Consider the following 20,052-nt stretch of genomic DNA (forward strand, 5'->3'; position numbering starts at 1 on the left):
TCGCTAGGCTGCGTTTTCTCACAGCCTGCGATCAGGTCTGAACTACGCATGCGTATGCACCGCAATGCACAGGCGCAACGGACCACAGCAACGGGGATCGGTGCATAGCGACGGGATGGTGCGAAAAAAGCGACTGCATGGTGACTGACAGGCAGAGGACGTTTGTGGGAGGCAACTGACCGTTTTCAGGAAGTGTATACAATAACGCAGGCGTGTCCAAGCTTTCGAAGGGAGGGTGTCAGACGTCAATTCCGGTCCCTGACAGGCTGAAGTGATCGCAGCGGCTAAGTCAGTCATGGGCTGCGCAGAGCCTGCACAAAATCAGCTTGTGCAGCTCTGCTACACATGCGATCGCACACTTGCGCAGCTAAAATACACTCCCCTGTAGGCGGCGACTATGTGATCGCAGCGCTGCAAAAATCGCTGCCCAGCAATCAGGTCTGAATTAGGCCTAAGTTCTCACCATGTGCAAGAGGTCTCTTACCGAGTGTAATGAAGGCGTGAGCCCGGACCAGCGGTGGCATAGTGGACCCTCGAAACTGGGAAATTGGTTGAGACTGTTGCTGTGAGAGTGGAATATCCGTATTCTCTGGAACGCAGTCATCTAGGCAGCAGGAAAACCGGATATCAATCATTCAGAGAACGCCAAACCTTCGAAGTAAACTATATACATCAAACGTAGATCTACTCACTGTGTTCTGTAGGCAAGGTGACCAAAATAGACTGAACTAGAAGCAACACGCGTTTCTCCACCCGCGCTGGACACAGTTGGGCAGCTTCCCCCAGGGTGAAAAGGTGCCGGACCTGGGAAATGAAAGAGACGGCGGGTAACACTACCAGGCTGTATGTACTAACTACGGAACACTTTCTCCAGCATCTTTATGTACCTCCAAGTGCAGGTTCTATTTAATTCTGTATCTAATACGCATTTATTGTGGGATTCTGTTATCCAAATACAGTACCTGGTATCTATAAAGACCAATCAGAAGATTAGAAAGGGAGTGTGAGTGTGTGTTAGAGGAGGGGAAGGCAACACTCATATTGTCACAGAGTGCGGTATATGGCACTGCTACACAACAGATTATTGAAGCGCCAGCGCAATGTGGCGGAAGACTGGCACATCATCGGTAGATTATGGCCATGGTGTCACACTGTGGAAAAAGGCCCTGGTCACAAAACCTAAGTCCGACATTAGGTGAATAGTAATTGCTGTACCTGCATGTATCAGTCTATCTGTCCCCTTGTTATAGTGACCAAGAACAAGGCAAAGCTGACATTACAGCAAGGCGGACGCGGTAACGGTAGTGCAGGAACTAAAGCCAGACATTAGTAAGGAAATAAAAGGTGATTTTTGTTACTTACCGTAAAATCTCTTTCTCTGATTCCATCTGGGGGACGCTGCGCCATTACTTGTGGGTTAGAGGTGTGTGGTAGTGGAGTTTGGCACAGAACTATTAAAACCTGACTCCTCCCCCCTCTAACCCCTCCCATCTCCTTCCTGCCTAGCCAGTACCTCAGTTAACGTTTAGCCAAGCCAAAGGGGATAGATCAAAGAAAATTAACTGGTTAAACCAGACAACCATATGGGAGGGATCGCAGCGTCCCCCAGATGGAATCAGAGAAAGAGATTTTACGGTAAGTAACAAAAATCACCTTTTCTCTTTCATCCATCTGGGGGACGCTGCGCCATTACTTGTGGGATTTCCCAAAGCAAGCTAATAAGAGGAGGGAGACGGGGACGGCATAGCCGTCCGCAAAAAGTGACCCCCAACAAAGGCAGTCTACAAACAGAAAGTCTGAAAACTGTAAAACTGTTTAAACGTATGCACAGACGAGCAGGTCGCCGCCCGACACAGCTGCTCTATAGATGTAACCCCGCGAACAGCCCAAGAAAACTCCCAACAGCTCGAGGCGAAGGAGCTCGGATCGATTTAGGAATTGAAACATCAGAAGACTGTTTGCTGACCGAAGTTACCCAACGAGCCATAGTGTACTTGGAAGTTGTCCAATCTCGTTTTGGACGCATCAATCAAAAACCAACAAAGCATCCGTTTGATGGATAGAATCCGCACGAGATAAAGAAATCCGTAAGGCCCTAAGGACATCTACAAGTCAACTGAGAATCCTCCCTGGAAGGAAAGGGAGTAAACGCTAGAGGGACGATGAAGAAGTAAACGCTGAAGGGACGATGTCCTGATTAGATGAAACGCTGACACAACCTTCGGAAGGAAGGTTTTTTTGTTTTGTTTTTCGCAGAACCACCCGATTTTCCTGAAAAACCAACAAGGGTGGTCTGCAAGACCATAGCTTCCAATACAGATACTCATCTTGCGGAGGCAATTTTTAATAGAAAGACAACAGCGGAACGTTCGCCAAAGGCTCAATGTAGATCCGTAAGGACTAAGTTAAAGTCCCAGGGAATAACCGGAGGAACAAAAAGTGGTTAAATCCGCAGAAATCCCTGATGGAACGTGAGAACGTCTGGAATGATAGCCAGTCTCTTTTGAAAAAGAACCGACAAGGCAGAAGCCTGACCCATTTGTGAAGAAAGTCTCAGACCCTTATTGAGACCCTCCTAAAGGAAGAATAACAGACAAGGAACTCTAAACAAATCCGGTAGTAAACCACGCTTTTTACACCAAGCAAAGTAAATATGCCACAGTCTGTGGTAATTCCAGAAGCCACCGGCATGAATCATAATTTACACAACAGGACGGGAATAAAACTTTAAGAAAACCAGCCGATCCAACCTGGGTGGTGAGATGTTCCTTGAATCATAAGATGTGGATGCAGAGGGAGTCGGAATGGTTCCCTGATGACCACAGTGCGCAGAAGAGCGTACCACTGTCAGTTTGGCCAATCTGGGGCCACCCGAATGATTGGAAGACCGTCTCTCTGAATGCGTTGAAGCAGACTTGGGATCAGTGGAAGTGGTGGCACATATCTCAGTTGAAAGTGCCACAGCGCCATCAGTGCGCCGATTAAAATTGCTTGAGGGTCCTGAGTACACGACCCGTAGAGATGAAATTTATTGTTGAGACGCCATCAGATCTACATCGGGCATCCCCGACCGGGCTACTAGAGTCAGAAACCCCACCCGGTGAAGTTCCCACTCTCCCGGATGCACCGTGTGACGGCTTAAGAAATCCACTTTTCAGGTCTCGAGTCCTGTCATGTGAATCGCGGGTCTGGCCGGAACCCAATGTTCCGACCATAGGAGAATCTGATCGTGTCAAGGCAGATCAGCTTCGAGTGTCTCCTTGCTTGTTTATGTAAGTAACTGCCGTGGTGGTGTCGGACTGAATCCGCACTGGATGACCCTGTACTCTGGTTTGAATCTGCAGTAGTGTCTACCGGATTGTCCTCAACTCCAAGATGTTGATCTGCAACTTCTACTCTTTGACTGACCCAGAACCCCTGAAATTGAAGAGTCTGAAAAGCCGTACTCTAACCTATGAGGTTGACATCAGTAGTGACCATCACCCAAGGCCAAAATGTGAACTGAACTTTTGTTAAATTGGAGCTGTAAAGCCACCAGCAAAGCAACTGACAAGTCTGTACCGACAAGCGGAACAGCTGTAAGTGGAGATAAGTTCCTGTACGAGTCCAACGGATGAGAATCTGCGCCTGAAGGAGTCGAGCATGAACCTGGTATATGGAACTGCCTCGAAGGTTGCCACCATCTCGTCTAACACCTGCATGTATCGGAGAACCGAAACCACCTGTAAATGCCGCAGTGTTCAAATTCGGGACTGTATGTCCTGACTGAGGAAGAAATACTTTCTGGTTGTTGGTATCGAATAAGAGTCCCAGAAAATTATTTTCTGAGAAGGAAGCTAAGACGACTTTTGGACAATTTATTATTGAACCGAATGGCTGTAGAGTCTCTATTGTGAAACGCAAGTTCTGTTGAAGAATCAACTCTGACGGTATCCTGAGTAACAGATCATCCAAATACAGAGTAATGTTGACTTCCTGACACTGCCACCGCATGGTCCATGATCTTTGTGAATACCGGAGAAGCCGTGGATAAGCCAAAGGGAAGAGTATCAATAGGAACAAGCAGATAGGCGTCTTATGTTTAATGAAGCCAAATATCCCCCTGGTTCCATGGCGATGATAATCGAGTGGATGGAGTCCATTCTGAGCTTTTGTTGAAACTAACAGTCTAGTTTGTCCACGAGTACAATCCCCGACCTCTCTGCGGAGTGGGAACTAGAAAAATTTTACTTCATTTCGTAGAAGAGTGGCTGTTGCATGATGAAAAGCTCGACATCTGGAGGGACCGTTTGGAAGAGAAGAGAAGAACACACGATATGGGACTGGTTCCTCGAGATCTAACGTATATCCTTTGGATATGACCTTCGTCACCCACCTATCTGGTTTCGACAGGAGCCACCCTTCGTTGAACTGTAGTAACCGAGTCCCAACCGTCACTGCTCCCTCCGGCGTCATGCAGTAGGTCTGTCGGTAGGTTTACTTCCACCTCTGAAACTCTTTTCATGGATATGTGGAGACAGCACGAAAGGAATGGAACTACCGCTGTCCTGTACATGAAAGGAATGATCCCTTGTAGTATTCGGTTTCGGAGGAACCGCCAGAAGAAAGGGGCTCCTGCCCTTCTGTAGTAGCTGAAATAATCTTCTTTGATTCCGACCCAAAGAGAACTCACCTTCAAAGGGTACCGCCGCCAAGGTCTGTTTGGAGTCACAATCGGCATTCCAAACCCGAAGCCAAAGAGACCGTCTTGCTGACACTGTCAAGGCAGAAATACGGGAGCGCCGCGTAGTAGAATCAATCAAGGTCTCACCCACATAAGTAAGCCGAAATTTGTTCTGCTAATTGAATGTCTTCTGATGGATCGTCAGACTGCATTCCAGATATGACCTGTGTTAGTCAGTCATCCGCGGCCCTGAGGATCCAAGCGCCAGCTAGAATCGTGATGAAGAAAATAGATTTAGGCATTGCTGCCATCGTCCTATCTGTAGGATCTTTCAATGTCACCGACTGTACCGAAGGAATAGCCGTAGCTCCTGCTAAATGGGAAATGGAAGCGTCTACCTTTGGGGCTGTTTTCTGTAAAAGAATATAGAAATTTTAACTTCTGAGGGACTTGGGAACGAGAAACCGGCTTAAGTTAGGGCTCCTTTAAAATATCCCTGTTAGTAATAGTCTGACGGATGGTGTCTATCAGCACTCTAACACCTGAGCTATTAGACCAATCACTTTCCCAGACCGAAACTTCGTCCCACTCTGGGTCTACGTCCCCATTTTCCCATGGAAATGACTCCAACTCCTCCCCCATAAAGTTATAGCGGGCAACGGTTGTGGCCGTGTTGTATCAGAAAAACTGCCGGCAGAGTTTATAAACTTGTTTAGGGATTGAGTTAAATTAGTAATACATGTGCCCATATTTTTTGAGTCCACAGAGACAGGTCCGCAGAACTTCCCTGTTGGACCACCCCAGATGCACCAGAACATGTCCGTTCACATTGTACGCAGGCAATTTAAACCCCCGAGGGTGTCTTCCCCCTTGTAGATCTCTTTTTTTTTTTTTTTTAAACAAATGCACTACCAAAGAACTATAAACACAGTAGAGTAGTGGACAGTATTGTGAAGCATACTGTGTAATTTATATTGAAACAAATACAGGTTGAGTATCCCTTATCCAAAATGCTTGGGACCAGAGGTATTTTGGATATCGGATTTTTCCGTATTTTGGAATAATTGCATACTATAATGAGATATCATGGCGATGGGACCTAAGTCTAAACACAGAATGCATTTATGTTTCATATACACCTTATACACACAGCCTGAAGGTAATTTTAGCCAATATTTTTTATAACTTTGTGCATTAAACAAAGTGTGTCTACATTCACACAATTCATTTATGTTTCATATACACCTTATACACAGTCTGAAGGTCATTTAATACAATATTTTTAATAACTGTGTGTATTAAACAAAGTTTGTGTACATTGAGCCATCAAAAAAACAAAAGTTTCACTATCTCACTCTCGCTCAAAAAGTCCGTATTTCGTAATATTCCGTATTTCGGATATTTGGATATGGGATACTCAACCTGTACTGTTAACTTTAATAGAAATCCTCTAGGTGACACTAGGATTGAACCCAGGTCCCTCTATACCACAGATCTCTGTATAGAATAACACAATGCCCCCAAAGTATACTATATACTATACAAAGAATAAACAGGGTGAGTAGTACTGAAACATTTTCCAAGTTGTGTGCTGTGTGCTGCACCGCGTCCCCCGTACTGCCTCTGGAGAAAATGGCGCCCGTGGATCAGAGTGTGTGAGGTAGTGCAGGGCGGGAATCCCTTCTTTGAAGCAAGTAAGCGCCGGGTAGCTCAGCATAGGCGCGCTATAACCGGAAGTCTGCAGATTCTGTGTTCGGGTAGCGGCTCCCGCGCACCGCTACATACAGCGTGTCTCTTCGGGAAGCGGCTCCCGGGTGCCGTTACCTACAGCATCTGTTGTTCTAACAGTGGCTCCCGCACGCCGCTATGTACAGCGGCTCGATCGGTAGTGGCTCCCGCGCGCCGCTACTTACAGCGGCTCTGTTCGGCAGCATCTAGTTAACCCCCAGGGAGTGACTCACCACTCTCCCGGGCTACTCAGAGGTGACCCCCCCTGTAGCAGAAATAAATAAATGCTTGTGCGGGAGGTTGGGGGGGGAGGGATGGAGGGGGGACACTCAAGTAATAAAAATAAAATCAAATATATATATCTATATGAAAAATATAGAAAGATATAGGGAAGGATAGACCAATACTGTCAGAGACAGATTGTGTCTATCCTGTACCTTCTCACTGCCGACTTCTTAGAAATAGGAATCCAGCCCCAGTGACCGAAGTATGGTGACCTCCAGCGGCAGATTATAGAGTGGGACTTCTATCTAACCCCACTCTAGTAGTACCTGTCACCTGTATACAGGGACTAGGCACTCAAATCATAAAATAAGAAAAAAACCTAACTAAAATCTTCAGAGAAAAAAAATCTGTGTCTGTACTCCACAGGCACAAAACAAAAACTGAGGTACTGGCTAGGCAGGAAGGAGATGGGAGGGGTTAGAGGGGGGAGGAGTCAGGTTTTAATAGTTCTGTGCCAAACTCCACAACCACACACCTCTAACCCACAAGTAATGGCGCAGCGTCCCCCAGATGGATGAAAGAGAAATAAGAATTTACTTACCGATAATTCTATTTCTCGTAGTCCGTAGTGGATGCTGGGAACTCCGTAAGGACCATGGGGAATAGCGGCTCCGCAGGAGACTGGGCACAAAAGTAAAAGCTTTAGGACTACCTGGTGTGCACTGGCTCCTCCCCCTATGACCCTCCTCCAAGCCTCAGTTAGGATACTGTGCCCGGACGAACGTACACAATAAGGAAGGATTTTGAATCCCGGGTAAGACTCATACCAGCCACACCAATCACACCATATAACTTGTGATCTGAACCCAGTTAACAGCATGATAACAGAGGAGCCTCTGAAAAGATGGCTCACAACAATAATAACCCGATTTTTGTAACAATAACTATGTACAAGTATTGCAGACAATCCGCACTTGGGTGGGCGCCCAGCATCCACTACGGACTACGAGAAATAGAATTAAAGGTAAGTAAATTCTTATTTTCTCTGACGTCCTAGTGGATGCTGGGAACTCCGTAAGGACCATGGGGATTATACCAAAGCTCCCAAACGGGCGGGAGAGTGCGGATGACTCTGCAGCACCGAATGAGAGAACTCCAGGTCCTCCTCAGCCAGGGTATCAAATTTGTAGAATTTAGCAAACGTGTTTGCCCCTGACCAAGTAGCTGCTCGGCAAAGTTGTAAAGCCGAGACCCCTCGGGCTTTTACAGATTTTGGCTGTGGCAGGCCTGCCACAGAATGTGCAAGCTGAATTGTACTACAAATCCAACGAGCAATCGTCTGCTTAGAAGCAGGAGCACCCAGCTTGTTGGGTGCATACAGGATAAACAGCGAGTCAGATTTTCTGACTCCAGCCGTCCTGGAAACATATATTTTCAGGGCCCTGACTACGTCCAGCAACTTGGAGTCCTCCAAGTCCCTAGTAGCCGCAGGCACCACAATAGGCTGGTTCAAGTGAAATGCTGAAACCACCTTAGGGAGAAATTGAGGACGAGTCCTCAATTCTGCCCTGTCCGTATGAAAAATTAGGTAAGGGCTTTTATAGGATAAAGCCGCCAATTCTGAGACACGCCTGGCTGAAGCCAGGGCTAACAGCATTACCACCTTCCATGTGAGATATTTTAAGTCCACAGTGGAAAGTGGTTCAAACCAATGTGATTTTAGGAATCCCAAAACTACATTGAGATCCCAAGGTGCCACTGGAGGCACAAAAGGAGGTTGTATATGCAGTACCCCCTTGACAAACGTCTGTACTTCAGGAACTGAAGCCAGTTCTTTTTGGAAGAAAATCGACAGGGCCGAAATTTGAACCTTAATGGACCCTAATTTTAGGCCCATAGACAGTCCTGTTTGCAGGAAATGCAGGAAACGACCCAGTTGAAATTCCTCTGTACGGGCCTTCCTGGCCTCACACCACGCAACATATTTACGCCAAATACGGTGATAATGTTGTACAGTTACATCCTTCCTGGCTTTGATCAGGGTAGGGATGACTTCATCCGGAATGCCTTTTTCCTTCAGGATCCGGCGTTCAACCGCCATGCCGTCAAACGCAGCCGCGGTAAGTCTTGGAAGAGACAGGGTCCCTGCTGGAGCAGGTCCTTTCTTAGAGGCAGAGGCCACGGGTCCTCTGTGAGCATCTCTTGAAGTTCCGGGTACCAAGTCCTTCTTGGCCAATCCGGAGCCACGAGTATAGTCCTTACTCCTCTCCTTCTTATGATCCTCAGTACCTTGGGTATGAGAGGCAGAGGAGGGAACACATACACTGACTGGTACACCCATGGCTCGTCCACAGCTATTGCCTGAGGGTCCCTTGACCTGGCGCAATACCTGTCTAGTTTTTTGTTGAGGCGGGACGCCATCATGTCCACCTTTGGTTTTTCCCAACGGTTCACAATCATGTGGAAGACTTCTGGGTGAAGTCCCCACTCCCCCGGGTGGAGGTCGTGCCTGCTGAGGAAGTCTGCTTCCCAGTTGTCCACTCCCGGAATGAACACTGCTGACAGTGCTATCACATGATTTTCTGCCCAGCGAAGAATCCTTGCAACTTCTGCCATTGCCCTCCTGCTTCTTGTGCCGCCCTGTCTGTTTACGTGGGCGACTGCCGTGATGTTGTCCGACTGGATCAGCACCGGCTGACCTTGAAGCAGAGGTCTTGCTAGGCTCAGAGCATTGTAGATGGCTCTTAGCTCCAGGATATTTATGTGAAGTGATGTCTCCAGGCTTGACCACAAGCCCTGGAAATTTCTTCCCTGTGTGACTGCTCCCCAGCCTCTCAGGCTGGCATCCGTGGTTACCAGGACCCAGTCCTGAATGCCGAATCTGCGGCCCTCTAGAAGATGAGCACTCTGCAACCACCACAGGAGAGACACTCTTGTCCTTGGAGACGAGATTATCCGTTGATGCATCTGAAGATCCGGGTCGGACCATTTGTCTAGCAGATCCCACTGGAAGGTTCTTGCGTGGAATCTGCCAAATGGGATTGCTTCGTAAGAAGCCACCATTTTTCCCAGAACCCTTGTGCATTGATGCACTGAGACTTGGCCTGGTTTTAGGAGCTTTCTGACTAGTTCGGATAACTCCCTGGCTTTCTCCTCCGGGAGAAACACCTTTTTCTGGACTGTGTCCAGGATCATCCCTAGGAATAGAAGTCGTGTCGTCGGGATCAGCTGCGATTTTGGAAAATTGAGAATCCAACCGTGCTGGCGCAGCACTATCTGAGATAGTGCTACCCCGACTTCCAACTGTTCCCTGGATCTTGCCCTTATCAGGAGATCGTCCAAGTAAGGGATAACTAAAACTCCCTTCCTTCGAAGGAGTATCATCATTTCGGCCATTACCTTGGTAAAGACCCGGGGTGCCGTGGACAATCCAAACGGCAGCGTCTGAAACTGATAGTGACAGTTCTGTACCACAAACCTGAGGTACCCTTGGTGAGAAGGGTAAATTGGGACGTGTAGGTAAGCATCTTTGATGTCCAGAGACACCATATAGTCCCCTTCTTCCAGGTTTGCAATCACTGCTCTGAGTGACTCCATCTTGAATTTGAACCTTTGTATGTAAGTGTTCAAGGATTTTAGGTTTAAAATTGGTCTTACCGAGCCGTCCGGCTTCGGTACCACAAATAGTGTGGAATAGTACCCCTTTCCCTGTTGTAGGAGGGGTACCTTGATTATCACCTGCTGGGAATACAGCTTGTGAATGGCTTCCAATACTGCCTCCCTGTCTGAGGGAGGCGTTGGTAAAGCAGACTTTAGAAAACGGCGAGGGGGAGACGTCTCGAATTCCAATTTGTACCCCTGAGATACCACCTGAAGGATCCAGGGGTCCACTTGCGAGTGGGCCCACTGCGCACTGAACTTCTTGAGACGGGCCCCCACCGTGCCTGAGTCCGCTTGTAAAGCCCCAGCGTCATGCTGAGGACTTTGCGGAGGCGGGAGAGGGCTTTTGTTCCTGGGAACTGGCTGTTTGTTGCAGCCTTTTTCCTCTCCCTCTGCCACGGGGCAGAAATGAGGCGCCTTTTGCCCGCTTGCCCTTATGGGGCCGAAAGGACTGCGCCTGATAGTATGGCGTCTTCTTAGGTTAAGAAGCTACCTGGGGTAAAAATGTGGATTTTCCAGCAGTTGCTGTGGCTACCAGGTCTGATAGACCTACCCCAAATAACTCCTCCCCCTTAAAAGGCAATACTTCCATGTGCCTTTTAGAATCCGCATCACCTGACCACTACCGCGTCCATAAACCTCTTCTTGCAGAAATGGACAGCGCGCTAACTCTTGATGCCAGTAGGCAAATATCCCTCTGTGCATCACGCATATATAGAAATGCATCCTTCAAATGCTCTACAGTCAATAATATACTGTCCCTATCAAGGGTATCGATATTTTCAGGTCAGGGAATCCGACCACGCCAGGCCCGCACTGCACATCCAGGCTGAGGCTATTGCTGGTCGCAGTATAACACCCGTGTGAGAGTATATACATTTTAGGATATTCTCCAGCTTTCTATCGGCAGGTTCCTTAAGGGCGGCCGTATCAGGAGAGGGTAGTGCTACCTGTTTAGACAAGCGTGTGAGCGCTTTATCCACCCTTGGGGGTGTTTCCCAACGTGCCCTATCCTCTGGCGGGAAAGGGTACGATGCCAATAACCTTTTAGGAATTATCAGTTTTTTTTATCAGGGGAAACCCACGCCTCATCACACACTTCATTTAATTCCTCGGATACAGGAAAAACTACAGGCAGTTTTTTCTCACCAAACATAATACCCTTCTTAGTGGTACTTGTATTATCAGATATATGCAATACATTTTTCATTGCTTCAATCATGTAACGTGTGGCCCTAGTGGAAGTCACGTTTGTCTCCTCATCATCGACACTGGAGTCAGTATCCATGTCTGTGTCTGCCATTTGAGGTAACGGGCGTTTTAAAGCCACTGATGGCGTTTGAGACCCCTGGACAGGCACAAGCTGATTTGCCGGCTGTCTCATGTCGTCAACTGTCTGTCGTAAGGAGCTGACACTGTCACGCAGTTCCTTCCACAAGCTCATCCACTCAGGTGTCGACTCCCCAGGGGGTGACAACTGTATAATAGGCAATTGCTCCGCTTCCATCTCATTTTCCTCCTCAAACATGTCGACACAATCGTACCGACACACCGCACACACACAGGGAATGCTCTGATAGAGGACAGGACCCCACTAGCCCTTTGGGGAGACAGAGGGAGAGTATGCCAGCACACACCAGAGCGCTATATATATACAGGAATACCACTATCAAGTGTGCTTTTCCTTATATAGCTGCTGTTTATATAAAACTGCGCCAAATTAGTGCCCCCCCTCTCTTTTTTTACCCTTTTCTGTAGTGCAGGACTGCAGGAGAGAGTCAGGGAGACGTCCTTCCAGCGGAGCTGAGATGGAAAATGGCGCCCGTGTGCTGAGGAGATAGGCTCCGCCCCCTTCTCGGCGGCCTTTTCTTTCGCTTTTTTGGTAATTCTGGCAGGGGTTAAAATACACCCATATAGCCCTGGGGGTTATATGTGGTGTATTTATGCCAGCCAAGGTGTTTTACATTGCTGCTCAGGGCGCCCCCCCCCTAGCGCCCTGCACCCTCAGTGACCGGAGTGTGAAGTGTGCCTGAGTAACAATGGCGCACAGCTGCAGTGCTGTGCGCTACCTTGTTGAAGACTGATGTCTTCTGCCGCCGATTTTTCCGGACCTTTTATTGCTTCTGGCTCTGTAAGGGGGCCGGCGGCGCGGCTCCGGGACCGAGCTCCGAGGCTGGGCCTGTGTTCGGTCCCTCTGGAGCTAATGGTGTCCAGTAGCCTAAGAAGCCCAATCCACTCTGCACGCAGGTGAGTTCGTTTCTTCTCCCCTTAGTCCCTCGAAGCAGTGAGCCTGTTGCCAGCAGGTCTCACTGAAAATAAAAAACCTAAAAACTTAAACTTTTCACTAGTGTGCACCCTTCTCGGCCGGGCACAAAAATCTAACTAAGGCTTGGAGGAGGGTCATAGGGGGAGGAGCCAGTGCACACCAGGTAGTCCTAAAGCTTTTACTTTTGTGCCCAGTCTCCTGCGGAGCCGCTATTCCCCATGGTCCTTACGGAGTTCCCAGCATCCACTAGGACGTCAGAGAAACTGGGGGTACTCCTATGTGGGGTGGTATTTCCTGCTCTAGCAATACAGCACAGACGTAAGAAACCTACTACATGCACAGCAAAGAGACCACACTGACCATCAGTTCCTGATCAAAGTGCGCATCCCGCGAGTCGGACATCACCATGGAGGAAATGTGCGCTTCACTGGCCGACACCAGGTCACTGCACACCTCATTCAGCAGCTCCTACAGGAGAAGGGAGAGGACAGTCCGTCATAGAGCCACAAGGAGGTTCTCACTGGAGCATAACACATACAGACAGGCCGTGACGCAGCAGGAAAGGTCATTCTCTACTTCTATCACTACTCGCGCTTCTATACCCCTAGTACTGTACTTCTGTCCTGTCACTACTAGATCTCTACTGGTCCTCTTCCTTCACTACTACTACCACTCCTCCTCCCCTGCTACTCCACCCCTACTGCTCCTCTTCCTTCACTACTACCACTCCTCCTCCCCTTCACTGCTACTCCACCCCTACTGCTCCTCTTGCTTCACTACTACCACTCCTCCTCCCCTTCACTGCTACTCCACCCCTACTGCTCCTCTTCCTTCACTACTACCACTCCTCCTCCCCTTCACTGCTACTACCACTCCTCCTCCCCTTCACTACTACTCCACCCTTACTGCTCCTCTTCCTACACTATTACTACTACTCATTCACTACTACTACTACACACCTACTGCTCCTCGTCCATCACTATTAATACTACCACTCCTACTGCTCCTCTTCCTTCACTATTACTACTACTATCACTCCTCCCCCACTACTACTCCACCCCTACTGCTCCTCTTCCTTCACTACCACCACTCCTCCTTCCCTTCACTACTACTCCACCCCTACCGCTCCTCTTCCTTCACTACCACCACTCCTCCTCCCCTTCACTACTACTCCACCCCTACCGCTCCTCTTCCTTCACTATTACTCCTCCACCCCTACTGCTCCTCTTCCTTCACTACTACCACTCCTCCTCCCCTTCACTACTACTACCACTCCTCCTCTTCCCCATCACTACTACTCCACCCTTACTGCTCCTCTTCCTACACTATTACTACTACTACTCCACCCCTACTGCTTCTCTTCCTTCACTATTGCTCATTCACTACTCCACCCCTACTGCTCTACTTCCTTCACTATTGCTCATTCACTACTAATACCCCACCCCTACTGCTCCTCTTCCATCACTATTACTACTACTCATTCACTACTGACATCACTCCTCCACCCCTACTGCTCCTCTTCCAATCACTATTACTACTACTCATTCACTACTACTACTACTATTCCACCCCTACTGCTCCTCTTCCTTCACTACTACTCCACCCGTACTGCTCCTCTTCCTTCACTACTACCACTCTTCCTCCCCTTCACTACTACACCCTTACTGCTCCTCTTCCTACACTTTTACTACTACTCATTCACTACTACTCCACACCTACTGCTCCTCTTCCATCACTATTACTCATTCACTACTACTACTACTCCACCCCTACTGCTCCTCTTCCTTCATTATTACTACTTCTACTACTCCACCCCTACTGCTTCTCTTCCTTCACTATTACTTATTCACTACTACTACTACTACTACTACTACTACTGCTCCTCTTCCTTCACTACCACCACTCCTCCTTCCCTTCACTACTACTCCACCCCTACCGCTCCTCTTCCTTCACTACCACCACTCCTCCTCCCCTTCACTACTACTCCACCCCTACCGCTCCTCTTCCTTCACTATTACTCATTCACTATTACTCCTCCACCCCTACTGCTCCTCTTCCTTCACTACTACCACTCCTCCTCCCCTTCACTACTACTACCACTCCTCCTCCTCCCCATCACTACTACTCCACCCTTACTGCTCCTCTTCCTACACTATTACTACTACTACTCCACCCCTACTGCTTCTCTTCCTTCACTATTGCTCATTCACTACTCCACCCCTACTGCTCTACTTCCTTCACTATTGCTCATTCACTACTAATACCCCACCCCTACTGCTCCTCTTCCATCACTATTACTACTACTCATTCACTACTGACATCACTCCTCCACCCCTACTGCTCCTCTTCCAATCACTACTACTACTACTATTCCACCCCTACTGCTCCTCTTCCTTCACTACTACTCCACCCGTACTGCTCCTCTTCCTTCACTACTACCACTCTTCCTCCCCTTCACTACTACACCCGTACTGCTCCTCTTCCTACACTTTTACTACTACTCATTCACTACTACTCCACACCTACTGCTCCTCTTCCATCACTATTACTCATTCACTACTACTACTACTCCACCCCTACTGCTCCTCTTCCTTCATTATTACTACTTCTACTACTCCACCCCTACTGCTTCTCTTCCTTCACTATTACTTATTCACTACTACTACTACTACTCCACACCTACTGCTCCTCTTCCATCACTATTACTCATTCACTACTACTACTCCACCACTACTGCTCCTCTTCCTTCACTATTACTACTTCTACTGCTCCACCCCTACTGCTTCTCTTCCTTCACTATTGCTCATTCACTACTCCACCCCTACTGCTCCTCTTCCTTCACTATTGCTCATTCACTACTAATACTCCACCCCTACTGCTCCTCTTCCATCTCTACTACTACGACTCTTTCACTACTATCACTGCTCCTCCCCTTCACTACTATTCCACCCCTACTGCTCCTCTTCCATCACTATTACTCATTCACTACTACTACTCCACCACTACTGCTCCTCTTCCTTCACTATTACTACTTCTACTGCTCCACCCCTACTGCTTCTCTTCCTTCACTATTGCTCATTCACTACTCCACCCCTACTGCTCCTCTTCCTTCACTATTGCTCATTCACTACTAATACTCCACCCCTACTGCTCCTCTTCCATCTCTACTACTACGACTCTTTCACTACTATCACTCCTCCTCCCCTTCACTACTATTCCACCCCTACTGCTCCTCTTCCATCACTATTACTCATTCACTACTAGTGCCAATCCACCCCTACTGCTGCTCTTCCATCACTATTACTACTACTCATTCACTACTCCACACCTACTGTTCCTCTACCATCACTATTACTCCACCCCTACTGCTCCTCTTTTTTCACTATTGCTCATTCACTACTACTACTCCACCCATACTGCTCCTCTTCCATCACTATTACTACTACTCATTCACTACTACTAATACTCCACCCCTACTGCTCTTCCTTCACTATTACTACTACTCATTCACTACTACTATCACTCCTCCACTTCACTACTGCTACTCATTCACTACTACTCCACCCCTCCTCCCCTTTCACTACTACTCCACCCCTACTGCTCCTCTTCCATCACTATTACTACTACTCATACAATATTACTACCACTTCTCCTCCCCTTTCACTACTACTCTTCTACTAGGTATGCTACTCTTTCACTACTACTATCACTCCTCCTCCCCTTCACTACTACTCCACCCCTACTGCTCCTCTCCCTTCACTATTACTACTACTCATTCACTACTATTACTCCACCCCCTACTGCTCCTCTTCAATCACTATTACTACTACTAATATCACTCCTCCTCCACCACTACTAATTCACTACTACTCCTCTTCCTTCACTATTACTTCTCATTCACTACTACCACCACTCCTCCTCCTCCCCTTCACTACTACTCCACCCCTACTGCTTTTCCATCAGTATTACTACTACTACTCATTTACTACTACTACTCCACCCCTACTGCTCCTCTTCCATCACTATTACTACTACTCATACAATACTACCTCCACTCCTCCTCCCCTTTCACTACTACTCTTCTACTAGTAATGCTACTCTTTCACTACTTTCACTCCTCCCCTTCACTACTACTCCACCCCTACTGCTCCTCTTCCATCACTTTTACTACTACTTATTCACTATTATCATCACGCCTTCTCCACTTCACTACTACTCCACCCGTACTGTTCCTCTTCCATCACTATTACTACTACTCCACACCTACAGCTCCTCTTCCATCACTATAACTACTACTACTTCACCCCTACTGCTCCTCTTCCTTCACTATTACTCATTCACTACTACTCCACCCCTACTGTTCCTCTACCATCACTATTACTACTCCACCCCTACTGCTCCTCTTTTTTCACTATTGCTCATTCACTCCTCCACCCCTACTGCTCCTCTTCCATCACTATTACTACTACTCCACCCCTACTGCTCCTCTTCCATCACTATTACTACTACTCATTCACTACTAACATCACTCCTCCTCCACCCCTACTGCTCCTCTTCCAATCACTATTACTACTACTCATTCACTACTACTACTACTACCACCACCACTCCACCCCTACTGTTCCTCTTCCTTCACTATTACTACTACTCATTCACTACTATCACTCCTCCTCCACTTCACTACTACTCCACCCCTACAGCTCCTCTTCCTTCACTACTACTACCACCACTCCTCCTCCCCTTCACTACTACTCCACCCCTACTGATCCTCTTCCATCACTATTACTACTACTCCACCCCTACTGCATCTCTACCATCACTATTACTTCTACTCATTCACTACTACTCCACCCCTACTGCTCCTCTTCCTTCACTATTACTACTCATTCACTACTACTACCACCACTCCTCCTCTTCACTACTACTCCACCCCTACTGCTTTTCCATCACTATTACTACTACTACTACTCCCCCTTTCACTACTTCTCCACCTCTACTGCTCCTCTTCCATCCCTATTACTACTACCCCACCACTACTGCTCCTCTTCCATCACTATTACTACTACTCATTCACTACTACTATCACTCCTCCTCCCCTTTCACTACTACTCTTCTACTAGTAATGCTACTCTTCCATCACTATTACTACTTCTCATTCACTACTACTATCACTCCTCCCCTTTCACTACTACTCCACCCCTACTGCTTATCTTCCATCACTATTACCATCACTCCTCCCCTTCACTACTTCACCCCTACTGCTCCTCTTCCATCACTATTACTACTACTCATTCACTATCACTCCTCCTCCCCTTTCACTACTACTCTTCTACTAGTAATGCTACTCTTTCACTACTACTATCACTCCTCCTCTCCTTTCACTACTACTCCACCCCTACTACTCCTCTTCCATCACTATTACTACTACTCCACCCCTACTGCTCCTCTTCCATCACTATTACTACTACTCCACCCCTACTGCTCCTCTTCCATCACTATTACTACTTATTCACTACTATCATCACTCCTCCCCTTTCACTACTACTCTTCTACTAGCAATGCTACTCTTTCACTCCTCCTCCCCTTTCCCTACTAGTACTCTTCTACTAGTAATGCTACTCTTTTACTACTACTATCACTCCTCCTCCCCTTTCACTACTACTACTACTACTACTCTTCTACTAGTAATGCTACTCTTTCACTACTACTAAACACTCCTCCTCCACCCCTACTGCTCCTCTTCCTTCACTACTACTCCACCCCTACTGCTCCTCTTCTACTAGTAATGCTCCTCTTTCACTACTCCCTCTTCTGTACTTCTATTACTACTCCACCCCTACTGCTCCTCTTCCATCACTATTACTACTTATTCACTACGATCATCACTCCTCCTCCCCTTTCACTACTACTCTTCTACTAGCAATGCTACTCTTTCACTACTACTAAACACTCCTCCTCCACTTCACCCCTACTGCTCCTCTTCCTTCACTACTACTCCCCTTTCACTACTACTCCACCCCTACTGCTCCTCTTCCCTCACTATTACTACTCCCCTTTCACTACTACTCCACCCCTACTGCTCCTCTTCTACTAGTAATGCTCCTCTTTCACTACTCCCTCTTCTGTACTTCTATTACTACTGCACCCCTACTGCGCCTCTTCCTTCACTACTACTACTCCTTCTGTACTTCTTATCACTCTTCCTCCCCTTTTCACACTTCTCCATCTCTACTGCTCCTCTTCCTTCACTATTACTATCACTCCTACTCCTCCTTCACTACTAAACTACTCCTACACCTCCTTCTCTACTCCTATTACTAATACTCCTCCACTAATGCTACTCATACCATTACTCCTCCTTCGCTACTATTATTACTCCTACTCCTCCTTTACTAATGTTACTATTACAACTACTGTTACTACTTCTCCTCCTCCTCTACTACTGCTTGTTCTACTTTATTACTCCTCCACTACTACTATTACTACAATATCTCCTCCACTGCTATTACTTTTCCTCCTCCTTTACTACCAGTGCTCCACTACTGTGACTACCTGTCTGGAAATAGCACATAACGTCTGACATCAGTGTGGGTTACCTGCACCCCCTCGGGTGACTCCAGGTGAGCATAGCACAGCTTCTGCAAGGTCTCTATTGCAGGGCTTATTATCTCAGGTGGAGACTTAAACTCTTTCAGCCAAGACTTTACGTGATCTGTGAAGGTGAGAGGAGTGGACAGCGTAAGCAGCCATTTTGTGTATTGCACCATCGATAGGCCGCAATGTGAGGAATATTTTTTACGGTGCTCAAAATGGCTGCCTCCGCAGTGCTACATGAGAGGTACATTTTAAATGACAATGAAATGTACCACTATTGCTAATAAGAATAATACATGAAGAGTGAGAAAGAGCTCAGATGTTCTCTCCATTTTGCAAATCATACTTCTTATGTATAATGGAATACAAAGAGAGGACTTTACCTACCGGTAAATCCTTTTCTCGTAGTCCATAAGGGATACTAAGGACACTTATTACGATGGGTATAGACAGGGTCCAAAGGAGCCGGTGCACTTTAAATTTCTTCACTGGGTGTGCTGGCTCCTCCCCTCTATGCCCTCCCACACAGCTCAGTCTTGGAAAACTGTGCCCGATGAAGGACATACTTGAGGAGGAAACATGACGATACACAAGTGGTGAGATTAACAAACCAGCACACCGCAACACACAAACTAGCAACCACTAGTGAAACAAGAAAACAGTAACAGCTGATAACAACTTCACATAAAAACATTAACTTGCAGGAAAGGTGAAGCACAGAGGCGAGCGCCCAGTATCCCTTATGAATTACGAGAAAATTATTTACCGGTAGGTAATTAAAATCCTCTTTTCTCCATCATCCATAAGGGATACTGGGGACAATTATTACGATGGGGACGCCCCAAAGCTCCCAGAACGGGTGGGAACATGCTGAGACGCCTGCAACACCGTATGTCCAAACTGGACATCCTCCGTA

The 20,052-nt window shown here is 47.4% G+C and overlaps 1 protein-coding gene across 1 annotated transcript in view; it reads right to left on the reverse strand.

The window, feature by feature from the left end:
- The window catches only part of NCAPD3 (non-SMC condensin II complex subunit D3), a 91,327-nt gene that overhangs the window by 18,670 nt on the left and 52,605 nt on the right, over nt 1-20,052 (reverse strand). Inside the window, exons 19-22 of the mRNA XM_063943789.1 lie at nt 19,139-19,254; nt 12,903-13,010; nt 693-804; nt 485-604 (exon numbers count right to left, since the gene is read on the reverse strand). Coding sequence (XP_063799859.1) covers nt 485-604; nt 693-804; nt 12,903-13,010; nt 19,139-19,254 — 456 coding nt within the window. The remainder of the gene's footprint in view (nt 1-484; nt 605-692; nt 805-12,902; nt 13,011-19,138; nt 19,255-20,052) is intronic.

This window comes from Pseudophryne corroboree, chromosome 10 (assembly GCF_028390025.1).
Source record: "Pseudophryne corroboree isolate aPseCor3 chromosome 10, aPseCor3.hap2, whole genome shotgun sequence".
In the NCBI taxonomy this organism is placed as follows: Eukaryota; Metazoa; Chordata; class Amphibia; order Anura; family Myobatrachidae; genus Pseudophryne; species Pseudophryne corroboree.